This window comes from Pangasianodon hypophthalmus, chromosome 20, assembly GCF_027358585.1.
Source record: "Pangasianodon hypophthalmus isolate fPanHyp1 chromosome 20, fPanHyp1.pri, whole genome shotgun sequence".
In the NCBI taxonomy this organism is placed as follows: domain Eukaryota; kingdom Metazoa; phylum Chordata; class Actinopteri; order Siluriformes; family Pangasiidae; genus Pangasianodon; species Pangasianodon hypophthalmus.
In genome coordinates this window covers 4193960-4221398 of record NC_069729.1, presented here as the reverse complement: position 1 = coordinate 4221398, position 27439 = coordinate 4193960, and the positions used below count along the sequence as shown (strand labels likewise).

Here is a 27439-nt window from a genome sequence, read left to right as displayed (position 1 = left end):
GGAGGTGTGTATTTTAAATACACCCTGAAAATAATAATAATAATAATAATAATAATAATAATAATAATAATAATAATAATAATTTGGTGGCAACTTTTAGTGGTTTGCTATAAACGTCATCACTTTATCATTTCAGGTTATGGTGTAAGCAGGCTACTAAATATAGTCTATATTTTCAACAAGCTAATTTAAAAGTAGAAACTGATTAACTAGCTTATTTCCAAAGAGAAACTCTTCTTATGTTTTCCAAGTGGCACAAATGAAAGCTTTTTTTTTTTTTTTTTTTTCAAAAAAAAATTTAAAAAATATGGCGACTTTCTGGCCAGCAAAATGTCCAAATTGAATTGAATTGCGTTTTCATATTTTGTGTGGAAATTGTGACTAATGAAATTTTTGCACGAATAACCAGTGTTCCTGATCTTTAATGTGGTAAGTCACTGGAGTTATTAACTGTCATGGTGTCATAGTGAAAGAAATGACAAATTTTGATTCTTTCCCAAGATGGCATCAGCGACGTCTCAAAGCACGAATCATTAATCAGATCAGCAGCACTAAAGTGATAAAGCTATTAAATCCTCTTTTTCATATATAAAGCTATTAAATCCTCTTTTTCATATATATATATATATAAAACAGGAAGATTGAAAGATGTGGCTGTAGGGACACATTTGTATTATCCACAAGAAAAAGAGAAAAAAAACAGAATGAGTAACTTGGGAAAGTCTCCTGGTGTTTTGTAAAATGGCGACTCATTGCTCTGAACTTTGAGCCTTGAAGCATTTAGAGTAAAGTTGGAGTAATAATTTGTCATGTTACAGCTTTAAGAGAAAGTGTTTCGCGTTATATAGTGCGTGCATGTGGATTCTCCTGTCCAGGCCATTCACTCGCTAGTATTTAGTCTTTCTCTCCAGTCCCCTTGACTTTACCCGGTAATTGGGACGCGGAGATTGGTGATCACGCGCTGCTCTCTGTCTCATCACCGTTTCCGCGAGCGCGTTTAGGATAATATTGTTCCAGGAGCCGCGCGCGGAATACATACCGCCTTATTAAAGTGATTAAATGTGGACTTTTATTATCGACTAGAATCACTTTATGAGCGCGACTGGATGCGCAGAAGCTTCCCCCCGAGCCTCTTTACTTGATTAAGATAATGAGACTTTGAAGAGTCCATGTTTTATCTGATAATGTGAGCCATTAAACGAAAGTCGAGTGCGCGTGCCGGTCGGACGTCCGAGTGTGTACGCTTCACTGGCTCCGACATTGCATCATGAAGGTGTATGTTGTTTGCATGCATTGTGTGCATGTGTTGTTTGGTAGAATGTGAAAAGTGTCGTTATTAGAGCAGAATGCAGGAAATTAGAGGAATATAAGAGAGACACGGAGCTTGAAACGTCACTGAATGGTGAAGCTACGTGATGGCGACTCTTCTATTCCTCTAATTTCCTCAGAGTGCATGCATATATAAATATGTTATGTATAATAGAGGTCAACATAGAAACCAAGTAAATCAAGACGTCTCATGACGCATTAAAACAAATTTAGTATTAAAATGAATTTAAAGATTTCGAATATTATCTATAACTACGCTCATATATTTGTAATCCAGGCTATACTTAATTAAAATAATAATAATAATAATAATAATAATAAAAATGAGCCTATATTAGCATTTGCGGTCTCGAATTTATTTTCAGGAGTGTTGTATCTGTGTGAATATTCTACTAATGATTGCACACACAATTGTAATATTTTATAATGCATAAATAAATGTAAATAATATATATATATATATATATATATATATATATATATATATATATATATATATATATATATATATATAATGCTACTTTAACATTAGGCCTGCTATTAAATTAAACAACATATTATGCATTAATTTGTGCAACAAGACATTATGTGTTAGACGAATAAAATGCTTCCAGATAATTTTTTTAAATAATATTTTATTCTGTTTTATTTACAATTCCGCTGTGAAGTGATCCTTTCATCCAATCCTCTCCGGGTTTTTTGTACACCAGGTAGCTTGTCTGTAGCTCCAGTCCGTTTAAACTGAATCTCAGTTTGGTACTCTGGAGGATTCCTCACCCGTCTGTAAGCAGGCCGCATTATTTTCGTGCAGTTTCCGCACATGTTTTTTCAAATCAAAGTTCCGACAAAAGCCTTTCCCGCACGTCCCGCACGTGAACGGCTTCTTGTCGTTGTGCGTGTGCATGTGGAAGGTCAGGTTGTAGATCTGGTGGAAGGCTTTGCTGCAGATCGTGCACTTGAACTGTTTCTCGCCGCTGTGTGTCAGTTTGTGATTTTTGTAATTGCCTGAAGGAAGAAAAAATACATTATTTTACATTTAGATTTAAATTATTAAAACGCAAAACAATCCAAAGTCAAAAAAGTTGTATCTGAGGAAAGGGTTCTTTTTTTTCTTAATCACTGCTTTGCATGCTGAAGTCAAGAAGTTGTCAAACTTGCTCACAATCAAACTCGCAAACAGCCTGAAACTGTCGGATTATGAAAGAGACTGAGGCTTTGCGCCTTGACCCATGGAAAATCTGCAAATTCTTTTTTAGCATTAAGTGACAGTTCATATTTACATCCAAGCTTGTGTGCATGTTCCTGCCTCAGAGGCCATGTTTACTCATTTCCGTTGGCTCGACTGGCTTTAACACATCCCATTTCCCTGACCTTAAAATGTATCCCCGAGTGTCACTTCTTACCTTTTTGGTGAAAACCTTTTCCGCAAAACTCGCACACGAACGGTTTGTAGCCGGCGTGAATTCGCACGTGCGTGTTTAACGTCGAGCTCCTGTTGAACGCTTTTCCGCACTGGTTACATTTATGAGGTTTTTCCTGTGAACAGGTGGTTATGGGTCATTAATTAAGGCTATGTGGAAAGCATATTATTAACTCAATGCCAATGCAAAAATACGCACGCTGTTTAATAATAATAATAATAATAATAATAATGGGGATATACATGACGTGTAATGACACATCTGACGGTACTCACTTGCGTGTGTATGATTTTATGTCGACACAGTGTGCTGGCCTGGCGGAAACCTTTCCCACACACTTTGCAAACAAACGGTCTGGCGCCCGTGTGCACCGGCATGTGGCGCGTGAGGTTGTAATGCGCGTTAAACACCTACGAGAAAAACAACATGCACTGATTTAAGCAGAAAGGGTTAAAAAAAAAAACAGAAAGAAAGGTGATACACCAATCCAAGAGATTATGGTGCTAAAGAAAAATATTTGCATGGACTTTTTTGTGAAATTGTGTTCATGTGCATCCTTATTTCCTAACATACAATACTGCAAAAAAGCCCACTGACACTTCTGATGTTTAAATAATTCCTGCATGTATTTTTTTTATGCATGCAGTGCTGGATTACAGTAATGGAAATTATCTTTTTGGTTTGTATGAAGAATTGCATTAGAAAAATTTTTGTTACAATATTTTCCCAGTAATTTACCTTTCCACAAACTTCGCACGTGAAGTTCTTGGGTTTCCCGTCCGCGGGACAGGCATTCGCCTTGCTGTGCACTTTGGCGCTGTTCTTCTCAGAACCCAGCCCGTGGTTCTCCTTCATGAGATGGTCCAGCTGCCCGGGCAGACGCTCTTTATGGGGAAACTGCGGCGTGGGCACTTTCTCAGCCAGTTTTGCGCTCTCAAGCAGCAGCAGCTTCTGGTGCGCAGTCATAGCCTGCGCCTGCGAGCTGGCAACCACTGAAGAAAACAAATGTCCGCTGAGCAGCTCGGATTGGTGATACGCAGCATCCAGGTAATTGAAATAGTACAAAGATGCGTTGCCTGGCATGGTCATTGCTTGATGGATTACTTGAGGTTTGATAACCCTGCTTCCTGGCAGCAAGTCCGTTTTAGTGCACGCACCGCAGCTGGATTTGCACGTCGCCGCCGCCGAGGCGCACAGCGCACCCCGGAAATTCGCTCTCCAAAATTCGGAGTAGTTCACCAGCGCTTTGGCCTGGAGGTCGTAGGCTAAAGGTTGGATGGGAATCATGCAAGGGATGGGCGCGCATAAACCCGTCGTCCTCTTCCCTTCAGTGTTGTCCGGTCCTCTGCGCTCCTCCGTCGTCTTGGACATGATCCTGTCGATGGAGAAAGCCAAGGGTTTTGGAGAGGACTCGACCGCGCTCCTGGGCTCGAGTCTCGGGCAGGACATGACCGTGTCCAGGGGCAAGGAGCTCGCCATTGCTTCTTTTTTCCTGCCGAACTTGGTGTGAGCAGCGTCCTTCTCCGGTGTCTCCTGCTGGAAGCCAGAGAATCAGGGACACTACATCAGTTTTAATAAGCACCTCGCTTTCACAGTGTCACCCCCCTCCCTCCTCCCATTTACATTCAAATGACCATCTCGGGAACAATAGCATCCAGGGGTAGCAGATTAATGCTCATTAACTAGTACACACAAAATTAACAGGACATTACAGACCTCGTTAAGGAAAGAATAAGACAGAACTCCCCCTCCGCTGCTAAGTTCACTCGTGGAAAACGCACAGCCAAAAAAAGGTGATGATGTAGTTTACCTTTTCCCCCCCTCTGACAGCAAGTGGTGTAGTCACTGCTAACTGCGCTCTGTCACATTTTCCACACACACTCTGTGATGAGCTCCTTTCTCTCGGGGTGACACGGGAAAGCCATCGCCATCTCCTGTCCCCTCTGCTACCGCCCATTTATACGCGGCCATGGGGGTGGTTATGTTATGCACGACAGATAGTACAGATTATTAGTTATGTGTCTGGGCCCAAATCTAGTGGCACTTACACACACACACACACACACACACACAGTTCATATCTATAATATGCACGTGCAACTTGCATATGCATAAAAAGAACAGTATGCGTTATTCTTCTTCTTGCTCTTCTTATTATTATGCATATTAGTTTATATACATTAAAAAAAGAGGTGCATATGTACATAAATATTTTACACTCCCAGTGTAAATATGTGTTTATACGTTTTTTGTTTTTTGTTTTTCCAGTGAAAGTGCATGTTTTCTACCTTTAATTAGCTTTTAGAGTGCAGCTTTAAAGTTCAGTTATTATCTATCTATCAGTCCAATTATATATCTGAAATATTTATATATCTTAAATATAATATATTTTTATTGTATATTATATTTCTATTTCCAGATAATACCTTTAGTGCATGGTACCTTTATTTTTGGGAGTGTACAGACTACATACTATTCACTTAATTTATTTTTTAAGCCGATTTTAATTGTTTGATTATTGGGATATTGGGATTTCTATCCATTTCTAACGAATTTATTTATTTATTTTTTTTTTTTTTATTTATGTTTTCCGATTTCCCACGCCAAGCAGATTTTTTTTAAGGATCCTGAGCTGTCAGTTGTTGTGTGTGAACTCATTTAAAGTCATACTTTTTTCTTTTTTTTTTTTTTTTTTGCCTCCGACTTGTTTCAGTTTTCTTTAATCCTCGTCATTTCCAATGGCATTTCCAGGCCCGTTGATACTTGCTATTTGTATAATGAACAAGGTCCAGTTTCCACCTGTTTAAGGAGTAAATTGCGAGAGCAGAGCCTCCCTCGGATCCTATTAAACGTTTTTTTCCTCCTTCGTCCATTCACAAGAGCCAATTTTGCAGCGCGATTCAGAGCTCAGACTCGGCAGAGAAAAAAAAAAAGAAGCAGCAGCTCTTTCACTTTTAGCCACTAAAGCACTGCGTGGAACCTGGTTTTGTGTTTTTTTTCCCCCCGAAATAAAAGAAGGGATTAAAGGAGGAAAGAAAAGACTCTGCTTGAGCAGAGGTATACCAAGCAAATAAAAAGAGGCCCTTTTAAAAAGCGGTGCGTAAAAAAGAGAAAAGTTTGCTGGAATCCTGAGTTTTGTGCGCTCGCTACAATGACCAGTCCCCCTCTCGTCTTTTCTTCCTGAGGACCTGCTTGAATTCATTTGTTTGCAGACGATTTTACCTGAGACTCACAACAAATTGTTACCAAAAAAAAAAGAAAAAAATCTCTCCAGAAGGAAGGCAGCGCGCTTTTCCAGATTGCGTCATTGGTTAGTTTCGCGTCAGAAATTCTTTCAGTGCTTTCAGACTGAACATATTTGTGTCTGGACTGAATTTTACTTGTGATGCAACGAACAAAATATTTTCACTAGTTTTATTTATACTAATTTTTCCCCCCTCTTGTCCGTCAAGTCAGTTTCAATTCATAAGTGTTTTTGAGGTTCAACAATTCTCTCCTTCTCCTAGAATAAAATGCAAGAAGAGCCATTTTTGGTTTTGTAAGGAATATTTCAGTGGATGGCAGCATGTAAATTATGTCATAGCCTAAGTGAGATAATTTTCCTCCACAAACACATAAAGTATGAAATGATCATCAAAAGTTTTTTTTTTTTTTTTTGCAAAAAAAAAAAAAACCCTTCCATTTAAAGGTACTTTTGGGAAGTAAAAATTGTCTATAGCATCACTCTAATGGAGCTTTTAAACAGTGTAGAGGTTCAGTGAACTGTGAAATAGGCTATTATTAGAGTTTTATCATGTAGGCTACTCTTGGTCTTATCAACCATGAAGCACTCCAAGGTTGAAAATAAGCTAAAAATAAAAAAAAGAAAGAAAAGACAGACATATGTTATATGCTATATGTATATGTATTACCCATATTTGCACCGTCTGGTTCACACGTGTTGAGAAGCGATGCGGTGAGTCAGAGTGACGGTGAGGAGAAAGAGAGAGAGAGAGAGAGAGAGAGAGAGGGAGAGAGAGAGAGAGAATGTGGCCGCTCCCGCACCTGCAGCCTTTAAGCGGCCTCCTCTCACTGCACTCATATGCTAATGATCCGCCACTAATTTGAGTTTATTCAGACGCAATTACCGGCTTGTCCACACAATAAACATTGATCCTATTGCTGTAAACTGCGCTCAGCACTCGGCTCGCTCAGCTCACTAACACCAGCTAACGCGCACAGCCGCATTTACACCACAAAAACTCTTTATATGATAACAGCGCGTTTATTTAAGGGGAGGAAATTATATTTAAAAAGCTATTCACAGATATATATATATATATATATATATATATATATATATATATATATATATATAATTGTTTGTTTATTTTCTTGTAGAGTGATCTTGAGTGTTAGAAGGACACTATATAGATGGAATTTATGGAATGGAGTTTTTAATTTTATGATGATGATGATTATTATTATTATTATTAATTGACATTTTAAAGGCACAGTGACTTCATTATATTAATATTATCTCATAAAAAAAGTTTCTCAAGACCTTTTGCGTAATACACCAGATTTTTAAAACATATATTATTTCATTTTACATTCACTATTCTTAATTATATGTTAACTATAATATATACCTATAATTTCAAAAGATATTTTAAAGACAACAAAAAAGGTTAATCTAGTATTGTTCTACAGCAGATTCAATTTGTTTAGTTGTAAATTGAACCCCAAGGGGAAATTCCTAAAGTACATCTATCTATCTATCTATCTATCTATCTATCTATCTATCTATCTATCTATCTATCTCGTATTGTGGTTTGAATGAATATGTAAGCATTACAGAGCTTCTTTATCATCCAAAGTTGAGAAAGTGAGCACAGAAAGATCTGCTCTGAGAATCCACCAGATTCCCACAAATTCATCTCTCCTCATTGGAGAGCACACAGATGAATTTCGTACACTACTTCATGAATTTTCCCATACATCCTCTGATATAACCATGAAACATTAATGAAACATCAGAACTTCACGTATATGGAATAATATGTAAAATATAATATATAATATAATGAATATAGGAATGTTGTGTTACATAAACTGTCAGACTGGACGTGCAATAGACAATCCTGAGCCACAGCTGATGCAGTTAAATCCACCTAAGTGGGCAACATCTTAATGAGGGAGGAAAAAAAGTGGGTGGAACCGTCATATGTCACATCAGGGCTCTTTTTAAAGACAAGTTTAGAAAAGACTTTTCAACCCATCTGTTCATCCTAGAGGAGTAAATGAGCCCTGGCCACAGGAACCGTTATTTAACACACACCTCCCAGATCCAAGCCCCAATCATTTTTTTTTTAATGTGCTCGTAACATATGTGTCCTGTGTTATCAATCCACTAATGCAGCAACAGATATTTTAAATTGAAATATGTGTTGTGACATCTGCAGATCAGTCTGTGAACACCACCATGCTTTGTTGCTGTTGTGTTATATTTGTGTAATATTTGTTCCCTTTCTCAGTGTGTGACAAAATGATGAACTCAAGAGAATCTGTCTCTCATTTGCTCAAAAGATACTGAAGTGTTTCACATAAACACTGTCGTGGATTGAGGACGGTGTAATTACCAATCTCAAGAAGGTGACAACAGGCTTTGTCATAATAGAGCGCAAGAGGAGAGGGGTGTGTTTGTGTGTGTGTGTGTGTGTGTGTGCATAGAGTTGAGAACATGCCTTGGCTGGATTCTGTGAACACACACCCACACACACTGATTGTCTATTAATGAATGGCTGAACAGCATCTACGGTTCTCACGGGTTGAACCTGGGTCCTCCTAATTACAACTTGAAGCTTGAGATGTCAATCTTGCGTGCCAAAAGAGGTGCGAGAACGCGAGACGCAATGTGTGAACTTGTCACTGTAGCTACTCACCTTTTCCTCCAGGGGGAAATTTTCATTGTCTTACTACCTTTTCTGTATAAGTGAAGATATCATCCCAAAGATTACAATTAGTGACATCATCTAAATTCAGCAAGATTTGCATCATTTACTCAAATATACTGTATGTCTTTTTTTTTTCTATAGGACGTGGCGAAATCTGATACATATGTGGTGTGTAGCGAACCTCACTATTTTGAGAGGTAGTTGAACACTCGGAAAAAAGGGTAGTAAACTCTAGCATTTCTTGTCGCTGGGGTGGAACCCTTATCTTTTGTACCTTATGTATCTTTCACCTGGAAATGTGGATGTAGTGTACTTTTAAAAATACTTAGGTATATATTTAGACTGTAATTGCGTTTTACCGTAAAGAGAATAGAGTACTAAAGGTACAAAAGGTGTACGTCTGAGAGTACTTTCTCAATGACAAGGAAAGATACATTTAATTATCATTTTTTTGCTGAGAGTGTATACATTAAGTCATAACACAATGCTATGAACGCTAACTCCACCCCTAACCGTACACCTAACCTTTCTTACTTCACTTACAGAAAAGCTATGATTACTACAATGATTCATTTACATTTTACATTTAAGTAAATGTTTTTAACAGGTGGTCACATATTACTCACACAGTCACGTGAAAATCATATGATTATGTGTGAAATGTACATCATTTTTCCATGAGGTTTCATATAAATGTAGTCATGTGATTTGTTACAAATGCCACTTCTGATTAGTCCTACGTCTGATATGATATGAGGCAATACGATGTTATGATACGATACGTTACGATACGTTACGATACGTTACGATACGATACATTATGATACGATACGCAATGATACAAAAGTTATGATACGATATAATACGTTATAATATGATACGTTGCGATACACTGTGATACGATATATGTTACGATATGATGCGTTATCATACGATACGATACAGTAAGATATGCTACGTTACGATACGATATGTTATGATACGATATGTTATGATACGATACAATACGTTCATATATGATACGTTATGATATGATATGCTATGATACGAAACGATACAATATGACGATATGACTTCAGTTCATAAGGCAAGGATTCAGTATTTGATGATACCACTGAATCTGCTACGATACGATACACTGATATGTGATCAAAGTTTTTCAGTATCTGGTGGAAGCCTGCCGTTAATTCATGAATGAAGAAGGTGAAGAAAGACTGTTTTAAAAGTATCAGAGTTATGGTGACAGCCTATTTGGACATCAGTTTAAAAATAGGAATTATTTTTAAATACACCATTTGTTTGTCCTTTTTTCAATAATCATCAATTTATAATCAATTATTTAATCAGTGTATTGATCCAAATAGTCAGAGCGTTACACCCGTAGCATCCACCATGACATAAGTAAAGTCTTGCCTGTTTTTCTCTCCTCGTCTTCGTGATGTGGGTCAGATCAGGAGAATGACCTGCTTAGCCATGTTGGCCATGTTAAAAAGACAAATATAATGTATACTCATTTTCAAATTGAGCACTTAGCTATTTGGAGCGGAGTGCTTGCTTTTTCAAAACTAGTGCATTCTGATGGATTTTGCTTTACTGCTGTGTTCAGGGAAAAAAAAGTTAAAGACATTTTTGCACACTATGCAACGATAAAGTAGTGCACTGCAAAAATGGATCTCTGAGTCCTTTTGTCAGCCAGGACTTTTGTCCTGAAGCCTGCCTACATTTCTCAAGCCTGTCAGTGTATCTCAGCTCCACTCCCCATCACTCTCTCTCTCTCTCTCTCTCTCTCTCTCTCTCTCTCGCCACACATTGGCTGTCGGTTCAGTTCTCTTCAACGCGCACACACACACACACACACGCAGATCTATACAACTTGGCACTGAGTCACTTAATTCTTAGCTCATGTTTTTTCCCGTTTGTGTGTGAAGTGTAGAGTGTCTTGCGACCCTCGCCTCACATTCTGTCAGCTGCCTGCTCTCTTTGCTCTTTTCTGCTTTTAAACTGTCTTTTAGCCCACCTTTCTTCCCTCCTCTTCGTTTTTTCTCCTCTCTCTCTCTCCTCCGGCCTTTCAATTAGCAAGCATTCCTGCCACTTCTGCTCCGGCTCCCTATTTTTCTTTATCTCACTCTATTTTTCTGACCCTCGCCCGAGTGCAGGAGGTTCTCCATAATGTTAGTTCTGAATGGCGGAGGCTTTTCCAAAAGCGAAAGGGGGGCTCCGGAGCACCTTTGATGCTCAAAGCGAAAGGGCCTCAACAGGGTTTTCTTTTCTCTCAGGACAATAGTGAGGACGGCAGACAGGAGGGAGAGGTTGGGGCAACCTGCATGCCCCCACGTCCACAGCCACTCATCTGTCCACCGAATTAGATCTGAACCACAAAATGGGCAAGGGGATGTCCCCTCTGGTCCCACAGAGCCCTTGTTTGGTCCCGCAGGGAGCTTTTGGACGGGACGTGGATGGAACATGTCCGGTCTGTGTATTAACAATTGCTAGTGGCTAGAGAAACAGGTGCATTTCAAATGAGACTGCGATTACATTTGCATAATGCTGTGACGCACATAAGGTGAATGCGCTCAAGGGTTTGATTATCCACTTTGAGAAGATGTGAAGCATATTTGTTTGTCATTACGCCTCAAGTTATCAGGCAGTCTGGAAAAGTTCTTGTTCAGTGGGTGAGGATGGGAAGATTAAACACACACCGGGCTGTTTTTCTTTACAAATCATTTGTTGATTTAAGTTTTTTCTTTTTCATACGCAGCATCATGTTTAGCAATCTCCATATAAATCGTGTATAAATCAGGCCTCTATTCACTGAATTCTACTAGAAGGCAGCTCCCTAGGTAGGCAGCCATTTTGCACATTGCAGATATCATTTGAGGTGTTTTATTTTAGCATTAAAGAAGCAATATTTAACGCATTAGTCTTTGTGTAGGCAAAAACACATGAAGGAGTTCTGTGAAGGTTACAGCATGGTAGACAAATTGTCACGCAAATGAGGAGCATGTTGTAAATGAACTGTTTATCTTGCAGAGAGCTAACAACCTTGTTTGTGTTTGTGTTCAGACATTCTTAGGAGATTTGTTGTTCTGTGCTTAAAACTAGCTGACTAACATAATGTCACCTCACAACTCGTGCAGCTAGCTAGCCACTTAGACTTATTTGCATGCCATGATTTTCAGGGAACAGGAACCACACTTCAGGAAAATCAGCTGCTAATTCAGGATTCAGTACAACAATAAACTAGCAAGTGATATTGAAAATAAACAAGCATGTTACGATGACTGATGATACTGATGGAACCCCACAAAGCTTACTACGGCTCCTTTTTCGTTAAAACTCCACCCAATGAGACGGGAACCTTGAATGATGCAGTTACTAAACCATCTGCCTCCAGAATGGCTTTATTTAACAGCATTATGTGCTCCATATGTCCCCACAGATCACGCAGACAATTATTGTCTCTGCTTCTGCTCCATTATTACTACAATTAAGGACATTGACTATGTTGGAACAGTTTTAGTTGCTAGTTTGTAGCACTTTTTTCTAAATGTGTTGTGCTCTGGGAAAACCAGTTGGATGCTGCTTTGGCTAGATTCTGCTAAAATAGAGGGGGAAAAAATCAGATTTTGCCAAAATTGTTGTTGTTTTTATTTTTCCTGTAACATACTTTGACACTGATACTTTAAGAAACCATGAATCTATTTCACAAAAATTATATAGAAATATTTTGTTTCATTTTGAATTTTGTGTAGGCTATCTTCCTGCAAAGATCTTGTTGCGATCCATGTAGGAGCCAGTTTTAAAAATGCCAGACATTAAAATACTACAGCTTTTTATTTCTTGTTTAAATACATGCAAAGAACATATTTAATTTCAGGAAAGCCTGTTGTTTTCAGAACAATATATAGTTTTGAATATATATAAAAAAAATCATATTTGTAAACGTGGAGATTTTTCCCAGGCTGCCACACAGATAAAGCACTATCACACACTTTATAACTGAAACTCAAAATGTATATGCCATGTTGACCTGCTCGAAATATACAGTGGAGCTCATCCTGTTAGATCAAATCTAATGCATAATACAGTCCCTCAGCCATCCTGTTTATCTGCCGGAGCGCATCTGATTAAAGAGAGAAGCAGATCATCTGATTATCATCTTCATCTCTCTGTCTGTCTGTCCCGAGGCCGGAACACGATTGCTTTCAACAGTAAGCTACTCATTTGGGGGAAAAAATAATTATGCACAGATAAGAAGGTAGGCATTAAATAAAACACCAGAGTCTAAGAGGCTTTGAGCCGCCCTTATTGAAGGGATCTGACTTGTACCTGGTTATATACCATTGACATCCATGGCAGCTATACCTCCCCCCACTTTAATACAAGCTGTTGAGTAAACATTCATCAAGGTGAGAGCAGCACAGTGTTTCTGTGTTTTGACATCTATCAGACCTCGGCAGGTGACAATCCTCTCTGCCGACTCGGAAATGAAGTGTTTAAGTCGAAACACGACATGGGCACACAGACATAATCTTATGCTACTTTTTCCATGTATTTGTTTTCCTCAATTTCTACATTTCATTTGCCTAGCACATCCGTTCGGAGGTCACACGCTGCGTTTGATGGTCAGGGCTCAGGGCCCCGGGCCCCCTCCCTCCTGCATGCATTGCAAGTACGAACCTGGAGCTGACTCACGCTGTGCTGGTCAATTGGAGAATCTTTTATTTGCAGACTGTTATCATTCCCATTTCCTAACCTGATTGGAGCTTAAAAGCCACAGCAGCACGGATCGTGCCTGACTAAATCTCCTCGTCTATTAATCTGTCGCCAGGCACTCTGCCGAGCAAAATTGCTGCACCGCGACAGGATTTATGAGCAAATTAAACGTATGATATCCGAGCCGGCCCTTGTGGCACTCCCGTTCGGAGAGATTGTCATGATTTTCTTTCGCTTTCCTCTTTTGATTGCACAGAAAATCAGAATGAGAGCGGTGTTTTGTAGGGCTTATGCTACTAGAACTAGGTCACAGCGGCAAGCTGCGGGTAACTTATTCCAACAATGAGCCTCTCTCATTAGTCTTTCTCTGCCCTGTGCCCTGGTGCTCAAGAACAGGCAAAATTGGTTCTGTGAGCCGAGACTTTTAATAGATGAAAATCTCTTTCTCTCTCTCTCTCTCTCTCTTAGGTGCTGCAGTGCTCCAGGGTGTCAGATGGAGCACTTTTAACTTCGTTATGCTACACAATGCGAATCAGTTGGTGTCCAATTGCTAGTGGGTAACTAAAGGAACTTGTGTATGTAGTGCTGGAAAGAATTACTAAAGGGAAATTGCTGTGCCGCACTATATCAGGAACCACTCATCACAAGAGTCAGTGTGAAACACTTGACTATTTCAAGTTCTGCTATAAAACTATGAAAAGTTTTGACAAATCTTTTTGTTGATTCCACACTTGTAGTGCCATTTAGCCCTTGTAACTCTTAAACTTTAGTCTTTATCATTTAGTAACACTGAATCTAAAAAAATCATGAATTTAACTTTTTAAGCAACCTCATCTGATTTTAGGGTTTTGCTCTTAAATGAACAACAAAGTTGAGCATAGAATTAGCAAGGACACTAAATGTGGCTAACTAGCATGAGGAATGAGGAAGTTTTTTTTTTATAGTTGTTAATTTACCTTCATAATGATAGTTTGAGTAAGAAGGTTGTACATTCAAAGTGATCACATCAGTCAGTATCAAAATGTAAAGAAAAAGAAACAATAAGGAGAATGTTTAAAGAAAGAAGTAAGAAAAAATAAGTAGAACTTTTCTTCTTCTCATGATCTTCAGGAAATTCAGATGAAGTGACATCCTGTTGAACATGCTACTTGTGACTGATGGAATATTCCAAATATTTCATAGGTGTGAAGGTAACAGGGTTGAGTGAATGAACAAAAATGTACATTTTTCATATCCTAAAATGGACAATTTGTGAAAGCGCATGCATCAGATTCACACTTTAATGGAAAATTAATACGATTTGTGAAGAATTTCATGATTATACTTCAAAGTAAAGTGTAGTTATAGTGGGGCTGTAGATTTTATTAGGTTTTATTAATGTTGCAATTTATTTATATGAAACACAAATGGCACCTTTTTAAGCTTCTTTGGGTCAGTCTGATTGACACCTAAGTATTTAGACATTGTTGAGATATTGTTCTTGTGCTCTGTATTTGTACAACAGATTTTTGTTATTTTTGTTTTTCTAGCTCTCTGCCCTTACAGGAAGGATTTGGTTTTTGACCTCTGTATGAAATAATTAAGTCATCCCATCCTCCTTGGGTTTATAGGGCATTGCTCAGTCTAATCCCACCACCCCTTTGTTCCTTCATCTTCAGGATGGACAGATTTGTTTCTGAAATGCTAGGAGAATGATTTTAATCTGTGTGAGGTGATCTGCGAGTGGAGTGGAGGGCGTATCATCTTTAGCCATTCTTCCAATCCGCTTGCGAGCTCGGATTTAATCCCGCTGTCCCAACTTCAGACTTCTTTAAGAGTGAAGAGTTGATGATGAAGATGCTGAGTAGACATTGGGCACGTTCATACTTCACAATTTTACAATACACATTTTACAATACAATGACATCTATCCAAGGTGAATCTCCTTCTCTTTGCTTTTTAACAAGTAACATATACCGAGGCATATTTAACAGAAAAAAATGATAAGACCCAAATCTGTGCATGAACATTTTAATTTAGCTACTAGGTTTTTTTTTCTTTTTGAACATACATGAGGCAAACGTAGGATGAATCTGTCATTCCACAAAATTCAGAGCTCTTTGGATGTTTATTTATATGTGTATATATATATATATATATATATATATATATATATATATATATATATATTTTTTTTTAGATAACATGGATGACCTTCTGCACCAAGGGCAATACACAGCATCAGATATGATGAAAAGCAACAATGCTGAGAGCAAGGTAGAAAAAAAAATCATTTGCAGGAATGGTATGAAAAGTGAGGCTTTAGATTACATACTCGCTAATAGAGAAAATATGTAAAAAGCATATTTATAAATCACAAAATGACGTAAAACATAAATGTATTGTCCGTATTAGTCAAAGTATATCATAATGTAGTTAATATTGCATTTCTAAAATATCTACTAACTCATTAAAAAAAAAGATGGCCGTTCCAGATGGCTTGTGGTACCAGAGATAATGTGATTATTGATTGACTATTCAATTATTGTGTAAATGGAATATAAACACTACCTTTACACACCCCAAACCAGATAAATACAACATAATCAATTCATTTGGCATACAGTTGAAAAAAAAAACTCCAAAGGAGACTATGCACAATTATGTACCATTCATATATTTACAGTACACATAAGAAGCGCCGTACACGTGTGCATTGAACAGGGACACAACAGGGCATACATTCCTAACCATCTGACGCAAAACATCGCTTACAAGTAGTACGCCATATTGCTTCGAAACATTTAGGAACGCAGTTTGGACATTATTACTTGTAAAACACCAATTTCAAGTCGATTTCCCCCCCGTTTGTTACAACAATCTTCTGACGGACATTAAATATAGATTTTTTTTGTTTTTCTCATATCAGTAATTAACATTGGCTCCCATTATCAATCGTATGACCTGAAAGTAAAAATTATTAAGGAAGCATGACGAACGGAGTACATGCATCGCTTCGGCAGAGTACACCAAACATGGCCGCTCCACGTGGCGCCTAAGTATCTTCTTCATCGCTGTCCTTCATGGAGATGCCCTGCATTCCTCCGTCCCTCACAGACGCCGTGGCCTCCTCCAGCATCAGCCTGTTCTTCACCGTCTCGTACATTTTGCTGTTCAGAGTAGAGTCTAAGACGCCTTGCAGACGGAAGTCGCGGTATTTTTTCTGAAAAGGTCCAGAGACATTTGGTCAGTGTAGAAATAACAGTTTAATACTGGCAATTTGGAAAAAAATACACAGTTTATGAAATATATAGGTATGTTATTATTACAAAATTGAATCCCAACAAGAAAAGTGTACTTTAAGTACAAAACTACTTTTTTTTTCCAATAACGATACTGAAAACTTGAGTATTTGCTGCTCCCGATACCCATCTGATGTTATTTTCTTTAGATACTTCTAAGCAAAATCACTTACGTTGTAAATATAATAAAGTATAAATATAATATCAATCCTAACACAAGAAAAGTCTCTCTATGTGTAAACATTTCTAGTTCCAGAAAGAAATTTATTTTCCAATTCAATTCTAATCTTTGCTATTTGTTACAAGATCTGATATCTGATATGATTTCTCCAATATCCGTGTCATCTTCTAACTATAACTACTAAACTACAGTACTAGCTAGATAAGCCTTCATTTTATTATTATTACTTTTTATTTTTAGATACATTTTCAAACATGAAACATGAAAAAATAACATGGGATACTATTCTGAACTAAGAGCAACAAATTCAAATAAAAGGTGATGAAAATATTTCTTTTCGAATATGAAACAAAAAGTTGATTTTAGTTACCAGCACAATTCCTCCAATCAGGAGGAAATGGATTCAAGATTCAGGTGGATTCTCATTCACTTAGTCTTTTTTTTTTTTTTTTTTTTTTTTACATAAATTCTATCATTTATATTGTTAATAAATAAGATAAAGACAAGACATATTGAGCAAATATATCTTTAAACAATATTTAAGAAATCTGGAACAATGTAACATCTGTAATTATCTATTAAATTACATCTATAATTATGTATCAAATTATTATTACATATAATTATGTATTAAGTACACGCTACATATGAATATGCACAGTGAATTCTCTAAAACTAAAACAAGGACTAATCTCTTTTAAAATAAGTGGAATAAAAATTCCAAATGCAAACCAGCCTTAAAAAAATAAAATCTACTGCATTTTAATTTAACCTCACTTAAGGTTAGACCATCTGTTTTTTAGGGAACGACCAGTCCTGTTTGTCTGAACACTGTGTAGTTGCGAATGTCCTTCAGGTTTACGTAACAGAGGAAGTGAAGCCTGACTGGTGGCTTCACAGGACAGAAATAAACCTGTGATGCCATACTACAAGGTCTTGCTCCTGCTGCTACCCGGAGATCACACTGCAAGATTTAACAGCAGAGGTGATCTTACTGATCCTAAATCAGCCACTTTTTGTTTTTTAACCTCATATGCAAATAAATCAAAATGGATATAGATATGGGAACACCGTGTCTTCTAGGTTATTTTAGAAATTCTACCTATTCATTAGTCTGCTAGCCTGTTAAAGTACCAGCACTTTATCAGTTATTTACTAACTGCTATGAATTACTCAGCAAATAAAATGAAAACCAACAGACAGACTATGTAGTTATGACCTGCCAACTGGTCCTGGGAGATTATGGGGTTAAACCCATTCTGCATTTTCAATTTGCTCTTAAGATTTGTCATGCATTCTTTGTAACATCCATCTATAATTCCATCCATCCACGTAATCATCAATCCAGCCATTTAAATTGTTATTTTTAATGTGGGATTAAGTGGAACTGGCTCTACCTGTGTACACAATTGGCTGTAAGTATGCATACCCTTAGGACAAAGTTTAATTTATAGCAACAAACCATTTGGTGACTTAAGTTCCACAAATGTTCCTTCATTATCACATTATCAAAGCTCCAAGCTCTCTACAGTGTTTGGATCATTGCAATTTTATGTTCTTTAAGATAAATTGTAAAATTGAGGTATACTTTCTTTTTCACCCAGTAGCCATAGGGGGTGCAAACTTTTGCTCTCAGCTATATTTATTACGTATATATTACCTTTACAATTCGAATGAGGATTTTCAGCTGGTACAGGTGAAGCTGCAGGTCCATGCGATCTGTTAGCCAGGTACCCAGTAGGTTCATCGTGCTAGTGTACCATTGCTGAAACACAAATGCAGTTTTTTCCAACAAAACACACAAACAGAGGTACACACTGCCACTTATCTGAACAAGACAAGCAGTTTAAATGGGTAAAAAGTTAAGGAGTTGATGTTTTTTTTATTATTATTGTTAATTTCTGAACATAAATACTGGGACAATCTTACATTTCCATTCACCTAGCTCAGTGGATCAGCTTGAATCATTCACTAATATTGTCTGGTTTAAAGAATTGCACAAGCACCCAATTGAGCAGAAGACACAGACCAAAGCTTCAGTTTTTTTTTTTACTCTTAAGCAACGCTGGACCAAAGCTTTAATTGACTCTTAAACAATCCTGGAACAAAGCTTCAGTCAACTCTTGAACAACAAGGGACCAAAGCTTCAGGTGATGTAAACAAACCTGAACCAAAGCTTCAGTTGACTCTTAAACCACCCTGGACCAAACCAAAGCTTCAGCTGACTCTTAAAACATCCTGAGCCAAACCAAAACTTCAGATGATGCTTAAACAACCCTAGACCAAAGCTAAAGTCTACTTTGAAACAACCACAGACCAAAGCCTCAGCAAACTTAAACAACCCAGGACCAAAGTTTTAATCAACTCTTAAACCACTCTGGACTAAAGCTTTAATCAACTTAAACAACCCTGGAACAAATCTTTAGTCGACCCTTAAACCATCCTGGACCAAACCTTTAGTCAACTCAAGCAATTCTGGACCAAAGCTTTAGTTCACTCTTAAAGAACGCTGGACAAATTTTTTGTTAACTCTTAAACCCCTCTAAACCAAAGCTTTAATCAACTGTTAAACCATATGTGACCAAATTTTTAGTACACTCTGAAACAACCCTGGACCAAAGCTTTAAGTGACTCTCAAAGCATCCTGGACCAAGCTTTAGGTGACTTAAACACTCCTGGACCAAAGCTTCAGGCGACTCTTAATCAATCCTGTGCTAAAGCTTCAGGTGACTTTTCTGTATTTAATGAATTTCCTCATGTGACCTAAACAACTCTGGTCCAAAGTGATTCTTACACTACTCTGGATAAAAGCTTTAGTCATCTCTGAAACAACCCTGGACCAAAGATTCAGCAAACCTAAACAACCCTGGACTAATCATTCAGCAAACTTATTCTGGACCAAAGTCTTGGTGACATAAACAACCCTTAACTGAAGCTTCAGCTAACTCTTAAACATTCCTGAACCAAAGCTTCAGGCAGAGAAGAACTTGTCCTTTTAGCAAATTACTAATTGACACCATGTAAGCCCACAATCTGTCTCTGCTGCTCGTGGTCATAGACTGAGAGAGATCAGTCTCAGTCTGCCATCAGCCCCTGTTAGCATACACTCATCATTCTCGACTCCTCTTGTTTCACCAGAGGAGAAGCAGGCACATTGTCCTTACTTGACCCAACTATCTCTCCCTCTATCCTCTCGTCCTATCCCTGAAACTTACTGAACTCAAGGCGACTATTAAACAGCCGGCGCTCTTGGCTTTTGGGTTGCAGATGTTGGACCGTGGGGAGGATCTGGCCTGGAATCTAACTGATTGGTTGTGATTGAGCTGAGCTGTTGATAGGAGTCCCAACAGTAAGGGTAAAAGAGCAAAATGACCTGTTTTTGGGGGGAAACAAACCTCAAAAATGTACAGTTTGGGGTTTCGTGAGTATAGGGGAGGATATACAGAGGTCAACCTTTTTCATAAATCCTATATCTTTAGGAGTTCATTTCCAAGCCAAATGCATCAGACCTACGACTCATGGTACTGATCCCTAGAGGCAGGTAGATACCCAGAGACAGGGTTCTTGGGGACCAGTTTCCAGTGTTGCCTCAAACCATTCATCCAGTCACCAGTGGACCTTTTTCACTGTGCAAATGACCAGAAATCTTGGCAATATAAAATTGGAACTGTACTTTCCACATTGGCCACAGGTTCAGTAGCAAAGCTTGAGTGGATGATTTGTGGTTATCTCTGCAAGATTGACCGGTGTAACCTAATGGTAATTTGAGTTGTAGGCTAGCAGGATCAGAATACAACATAGCACCAACAAAACAGGGTAGTCTGACAACCAAAAGTAACACTGTGCTTTTTATACAACCTGTTAAAAAGTTTAAATTTCAAATGCTATAACAACATAGTGTTTCTAAAAAAAAAAAAAGTAGCACAAACTATCAAGAATTACTTTTAGTCATTTTTATTGGGTTTTGACTGCATGGAGTTTTTGGTATGTCGATAAAGTAGTTATGTTAAATTCGTTTTGTCACCTTTATGTCAATGATATGTTGATATCGTCGCTTATTGTAAATATCATTGATGAAATTTAAAACACTTCAGTTGGTTAACCAAATAACCAATCAATGGAAGAATGGCACTCCAAGAACTTCTTTCAGGTTGAGCTCAATAATGGCATTTTTTCATGCTTCAGTGAGAATTTTTTCATCACTATGACCATTCTGGTTGTCTTTTAAGTTGGTGGGAAATAAACCAAAACTAGAAACCCAAGTACCATTGCTTTCTTGTTGAATCGATTCTCATTTTTGGATGTACAGTGGGAAATATGCCCAATGAAAACATGACTGTCAGGAGAGTACACAGCAGACATTATCTCCCATGTATCTATGCTACATACTAGCATATTTTAGATAACTGGAGGTTTACGTGGATTATCTAGGTGCTTAGCACTTTCAGTAGAACCGTATAAAATGCCTGACAGGTTCTTCACCTTCCAGACAAGTATGATCTCATCCTGTTCATGTTTTAAGTTAAGAAATGAACCTCATCTATGTGTAGCTCCATAGCTTGAAGTGATGGTGATATTATACACAAAGTGATGACATGAAGAGGTTGAGGATCTGAAGGAGGTTTGGTGGTGTGTTGGGGGGCTCTGTGGTGTCTTCGTTGTGGTGTGTGTGTGGGAGTCAGGGCTCGGTGTTAATCTGGGAGTGCTGTGTGCCTGTGAACACTCGGGCAGCCGGTCCGTGATAGACCCCCACAGAGAGGCCAGGCCTGGACAACTTCACAACTCACACATACTCTCTCTCTTCTGTCTCTTTCTATCTCTCTCTCCATCTCCCTCTGCCTCTATCAAACACTCTGTCTTCCCCTTTCATGTGATTGCTCTCCATCTCCTGTGGCCTTTACCTATTCTACATTATTCTTGGATACCTTCTCCTTAGATACACTGGTAACATTTGCTTACGCAACAGAACGCGACAAAGCAACGTCACCAAATGTGAACGTATCGTATGTATGTAAAAAAAAAGAACATTGTTAATATCATAGCTATACATCATAGGCATAATTCTGAAGTTCAAATCAGAGATAAATGATTTTAAATAAAAAGAAAAACGATGACGGACACAGAGGCAAGTGAATGCAAAAACAGGCCTTGTCTGGCTTGCAAAATGAACAGTGCTGGTTGTGGCACTTTGTTCTGCTATGATGAGAGGAACAGAAGTCTCTCTCGGAGGGCATTATGTACCGCGCCATTTTTTGGATATGAAGCAGCGGGAAGCTGGCAGCGTCTGCCAGCCGAAACAAGAGTAACGTGCCTCTGAATACGTAATGAAGCGGATATGGAAAAAAACTGTGATCATCTAATGAGTTCCATCTGATATTAGGATTTATGTGTGTGTGTGTGTGTGTGTGTGTGTGTGTGCATGTGTTGTGCGTGCATGTGTGTGTGTTTGTGTGTGTGTTAGGCATTACCGAAACGTGCACACACATGAACATCTGCAGGCCCCCCACACCTCTAGAAGGGAGTGTTGAATGGTTGTGCGACCTCCTGCCCCCTGCAACACCACACATACACGCACCAGAAAAACACCCAGTTTTCGAGCGAGCCTGCGTTCACACTCCAATCTTTGACATGTTACAGGAAGCCATGGTGCCTAGCAGGGGGCAACAAACAGAATTCAGCGCAAGGCTGCATGCCCCTCCACAGCCATCCAATACACACGTGTGCCACTTTTACTAACCCTAAGCACACCTGAATCTGGGCAGTGGGAATCGGTGAGGATTCGGATCAGGCCTTTCTTTGTGCTTCCTAAAAAAAATCTCTCTTTTGTAGTAAAAGCAGGAATTTTGTAGGGTGGAGGAGGTGGAGACACGGTGGGGGGTACAGGGGGATTACAAGCAACCTGTGACTCTGCCTCTTTCTGCCCTTACTGGTGGTAATGCGTGCGTTTGAATGAGTTAGTGTGTGTATGTGTGAGTATGAGTTTAGAGCATGTGTCTGAGTGAGGCCTGCTCTCTACGGCCAACGCCGCTTGAGAAGCTCTCCCGCTGAGACCCAGCTGTGTCTGCAATTAGCGGGAGGGATGGAATGAAGATTGCCGCTAGCGTCGATGCTAATGCGAAATGACAGTTTGCTGGAAAGCTTGAGAAAGACTGACTCAGAATTCCTTGTCTTTGAAAAAAAAATGTTCATGCATGAAACCTGGGTGAGAGAGGACCAAGGAGCGAAGCTCAAGTCTATGTGCTTTTCTTCTCCACCATCTTTTTTTTTTGTCGCTGAGCTCAGACTCAGAGCTGAATCAGGCCCCCCGGTGCAGAGGACTCTTTAAAACTGACTACAAGACATTATGCTCTTAGGACAAAGGGACGGGCTAATCCTACCTGCTCGCTGTTCACAGCCACTGTTGGCCTATTATTGTGTGCTTTCTGGCCCCTGAGAGGAGGTCCATTGATGAGGGAACTCAATTACCATGGTAACTCACACCGACAAGCTCGCGTCTCTCTCTCTCTCTCTCACTCTCTCTCCTTCTCTCTCCCTCTCTCTCCCTCTCTCTCTAGGCACAGTGGGACATCCTGACCCAGAGGAAAACTTTTCACAGGAAACACACGACCCCAAACATGTTCCTCTATTGCGCCATTGTGTTAGCACTCAAATTCAGCCTCTCTTTCTCGTTTTTTTTTTCTTTTTCACGTTCTCCATCCCTCCTTCTCCCTCTTTCTCTCCACAGAAAGAGGTCCCCCTGAATGGCGGGATTGAAAAAAGTTTTAGGCTCAGCAAGCATGTGAGGTTCAAACTGCTTTTGATTGAGCGGCGTGTACAAAGTAGAGGTTTGCATGCCTCGTTGGAGCCTTAAGTGCAACAAGCCTCCAATGTTTCTGCTCAGGCTAGCACTACGTCTGTAAAGGGCCGCTTAATCTTTTCGGCACACAGACGGGCTTAGAAAAAAAGCAGGACAAACAGTTTAATTTATAAACCCTTTTGATATTTTAACAAGCATTTAAAAGGAAGCGCTATTCATTTTTTCGAAAATGTGTCACCACAGTGACAGCTTTTAGCTTGTTGATCTACAGCTCTGGATGAAAAAAAGGAAAAAAGCTTCTCTACTATTGGACCTCCAGTGGACTCTGTTCTTATGCACAAGAGCCTGTTCACTAAATGGATAACAGTATGCAAACAGAGCTCTCTTCACCAAAACATGCTCGGAGAGAGAGAACGAGCTTGTTGGGATGAACTAAACGCTGGGAATTATAGCCCACGTCCGTGTCATTGAGTAAACACACAATGAGCGAAAAAGAGAAGCAAGGGAGAAAAAAGGATGGAAAGAAAGAAGGAAAGGAGGAGGGGGGTTGTAAGTAAGGAGCCGTGAGCAAAGTGCTCACAAAGGAACGCTTAGAGGCGGATTGAGACGCAGCCGAATGAGAAGCGCAACACTTCTGGGGCTCGGTCTTGAATGGGGTCGGGAGGGGCGAAGAGAGAGGGGGGGCAAAATGGAATAAGCCAGCGAGCACTTGAGAATCCCGCAGAGCACCTGAATGGGCCGAGGGAGGGCGGGGGGTGGAGGGGGTGAGCCGAAGGTGAATGGCCTGCCTTTTGGGACCAATTTGTCTCTTTTCTCCCTCCGATTCCCCCTGCCTCCGTGCTGACAGATGTACAAAGGCGGACCCGCGCTGAGACTCTCGTATACGCGCACCCGCTAGCAGCTGTCACTCCTGTCAGACGAGTTAATCAAACAAATACCACCATACTTTGGTTTACATCATGGAGAGAGAGAGAGAGAGAGAGACGCAGAGAGACAGAGAGGCAGAGAGAGGGTGAGCAAAGTGCTTGGCTAAATTTCCTGTTTAGAAAACCAGAATGACCCCAATAATACAATCACACACTATAAATATATATTTTCTTGTCATCCAAAATTAGTGCCTATTTGCACTGTAGCATTAACGCACCAGGTCTACACTCGACACGCTGAGAGCTAGAGCTGGAAAAAAAAAAAAGAAAAGAATCCTAGCTCCTATAATTATCAGAAACCTAAGCAGCTTAGAGCAGTGGCACTGCCTCCATTCTGAACGAAGAAAAACCTTTTAATGTGTTTGGAACAATAACCATGGGAGTACCTGTTGGTTCTCTACCTCTTTTAGTCTTTTTCAATTTTTCTGAATGTATATTTCCACCCACTAATGTCCTGATTACTTTTTGCTAAGCTTCTTTATTAAAAAGACTAGTCTGGGGCGAAAAACACGAAGATGATTATTGTAATGCCATCAAAGGTTTGAATAGTTCTCATTTTTAAGGCAAAATATGACATACTTGCTGTATATCTGAGTAAATATCTGTAGTTGAGGATGTTTTGTATTTGGATCAATATTAGGAAATTTCTTTGGTGCTGAATGCTGAATAAATAGTTCAATCTTAACTTCAATGACTCCAGAGATCGTGACCTCTAGAACGAGTGGTCAGGTGGTTCTCTCTCTCTGTCTGGCGAGTTGATTAAACTGTTCACTCAGATCAGCGGGTCATGAGCATGACTGCAAAGTGGTAGCAGACAGTGAAATGGTATAGCTGGACAACAGAACCCGACAACAAGCAGTAGTGCTATAGGCTCAGCATCTACTTCTGGATCTACCAAGGACGTCAGAAATACGCTGAATCAATCAATCCCGGCTGGCCGTAATCCCACCCCCTAGAAAGGCAGATTAAGAGTATAATTGACCCGTGTAATCCGATGGCATATCTGTGGATGCCTGAGTCTCTGAGCTGAGTTCAAGGGCTCTAACACACACACACACACACACACACATACACACACACACATAAACACTGGGATTTTTTTAATCAATGATTTCCAAGCTCAGCCTGAATCACACAGATGAGCGCTCATGTTAATCCCACTTTCTTCAGCCACTCTTTAAAGGACTAGCATGAAGGACAGAGGGCAAAATAAATGAATTCCCTCACCCCTCCCTTTACATCCTGTTTGTCTCTGAGGAATGGTAGCTTCAACATGAAGTTTAGGAATCAGACATGGTCCTGGCTATGAGCTTCACGAAACAGGAAATAACTGCATGCTGGTTTTCCAGCATGTTAAATATTTAAATATTTAAGGCAAGGAAAAATATTTAAATATTGGATCTTCATCAGGTCAGACTAAGAAAGTGGAAGTGACGTTGTTAGAGCCAATGATGAAAGTTTCCTTATGAGATGAAAGACAAAAAATATATTCATCATACATTTTATCACGTGATGTTATATGATTTGGAGCCTGTTATGTGGCGTATCCAGTCAAAAGAGACCAAAAACCATTTTTATCTCACATTATACCACAGCGCTGCTAAATTCTTGATTCTGATTGGTCAGAACACTTCGATTCATTTTCTATAACAGCAGCTCTGACAGTAGTTCTGGATCTTTCTAATATGTTGTCATTTCTATAGGAACAACTCATTCACAGGGACTTCTATGGCGTAGACGCCACATAATCTAAAGCTAATAATAAAAAACAATAAAAAATTTGTGTTGTTATTTAACAATTATGGATATCTAATTGGTGCAACAGTGAAATCTGGAAGGAGTCTCCAGCATCAGTGCTTTGTAATGGTCAGTACTTTTTTAGGCCACAGGAAAGTCTTCAGGACTTTACACTTTGAATTTTTTTTTTCCTTTTTAAAAGAGGGAAAAAAACACTAGTGATAACTTGTTTCACAGTTGTTCCACAACATTAAATGTAACTAAAAATGGATTAAAAGTAATTGACAAATTACTGTTGCATAATGAGGAATATACAACAGCATCACACCACCGTATCATTGATTATTTTCCTATAACAGCACATCCTGAAGTGTTTTATTGCTTACTTGATGTTCTACATTTCTCCTTGTCTAATCAACACATTTAAACGTCAGTAACTGAAACATTAATGATCATTAAACTGTTCTGTAACTGTTGTTGTGTTTGACACACACGCCCATATGGCCATTTCTAACAAAATACTATTATAAAATGGCAGAAAGGACGGCACTGAGTGTAATCTTATTGTGTTGCATGCTGGTGAGAAATCCTCATCCTTGACCCCAATTAACCTCCGCTGAACACACTCCGTGCCTGCTTCAGTACAGCGTCTAGTCTGATCTTAACATCCAGTTAGATCAGACCCTCCCACAAGGAAGATTAGCAGGGAACAGGGAAAAACAACAACAACAAAAAAAACATTGAATCAGAAGGGAAGCTAAGAATCAAAGGACCAATCAAACTTTACTGTCCAGGGTGATTTGAAGAACTGAAATGGTTCAGAGAAAACATGAAATTACAACATAAACATGATGGATGGATGAGAGGAAATGAAAACAAATCACCCCATGGAATTATATTATGAAACTGGTTTGTTATTAAAGCTATCATGAGCTCTAAATGGAATGGCAGACATTAGAATTGTTACACATTAATGCATAATATGAATGTGTACCAAAGAGGACATTCAACTACATACTGTGTAAGGAATAAAACACTCGAGGGTGCGCTGTTATAGGAAAATAATCAACAATGGTGTGGTGTGATGAGGACATTTAACTACATACTGTGTAAGGA

At 39.1% G+C, this 27439-nt stretch overlaps 2 protein-coding genes across 10 annotated transcripts in view; both read right to left on the bottom strand.

Moving 5' to 3' along the window:
• Window positions 1-1884: 1884 nt before the first annotated feature.
• On the bottom strand, window positions 1885-5100 carry fezf2 (FEZ family zinc finger 2). The gene is made up of 5 exons (XM_026935677.3): window positions 4561-5100; window positions 3489-4286; window positions 3026-3160; window positions 2733-2865; window positions 1885-2334 (listed from the first exon to the last, which is right to left on the bottom strand). Exons 1-5 carry the CDS (start codon window positions 4705-4707, stop codon window positions 2078-2080), a joined length of 1470 nt encoding a protein of 489 aa, XP_026791478.2. The 5' UTR covers window positions 4708-5100; the 3' UTR covers window positions 1885-2077.
• Window positions 5101-14362: 9262 nt separating this feature from the next.
• The window catches only part of cadpsa (Ca2+-dependent activator protein for secretion a), a 128943-nt gene continuing 115866 nt past the window's right edge, over window positions 14363-27439 (bottom strand). For 2 of the 9 annotated variants that reach the window (XM_053227190.1, XM_053227192.1), the window contains 2 exons: window positions 18525-18629; window positions 15446-16604 (listed from right to left, as the gene is read on the bottom strand). In XM_053227190.1, coding sequence (XP_053083165.1) covers window positions 16437-16604; window positions 18525-18629 — 273 coding nt within the window. In that variant the 3' untranslated portion in view covers window positions 15446-16436. Of the gene's footprint in view, window positions 16605-18524; window positions 18630-27439 lie in introns of all 9 variants that reach the window. The other 7 variants (XM_053227186.1, XM_053227193.1, XM_053227185.1 and 4 more) reach the window with 7 other exon arrangements.

What these genes read in the sequence shown, in the direction of transcription:
- fezf2 (XM_026935677.3), bottom strand. Translation starts at nt 4,707, where the DNA reads ATGGGCGGTAGCAGAGGGGACAGGAGATGGCGATGGCTTTCCCGTGTC. An exon ending in CTGTCAGAGGGGGGGAAAAG is followed by an intron (nt 4,287 to 4,560) that starts GTAAACTACATC and finishes TCTGGCTTCCAG; the next exon opens with CAGGAGACACCGGAGAAGGA. An exon ending in CGTGCGAAGTTTGTGGAAAG is followed by an intron (nt 3,161 to 3,488) that starts GTAAATTACTGG and finishes TTTTTCTCGTAG; the next exon opens with GTGTTTAACGCGCATTACAA.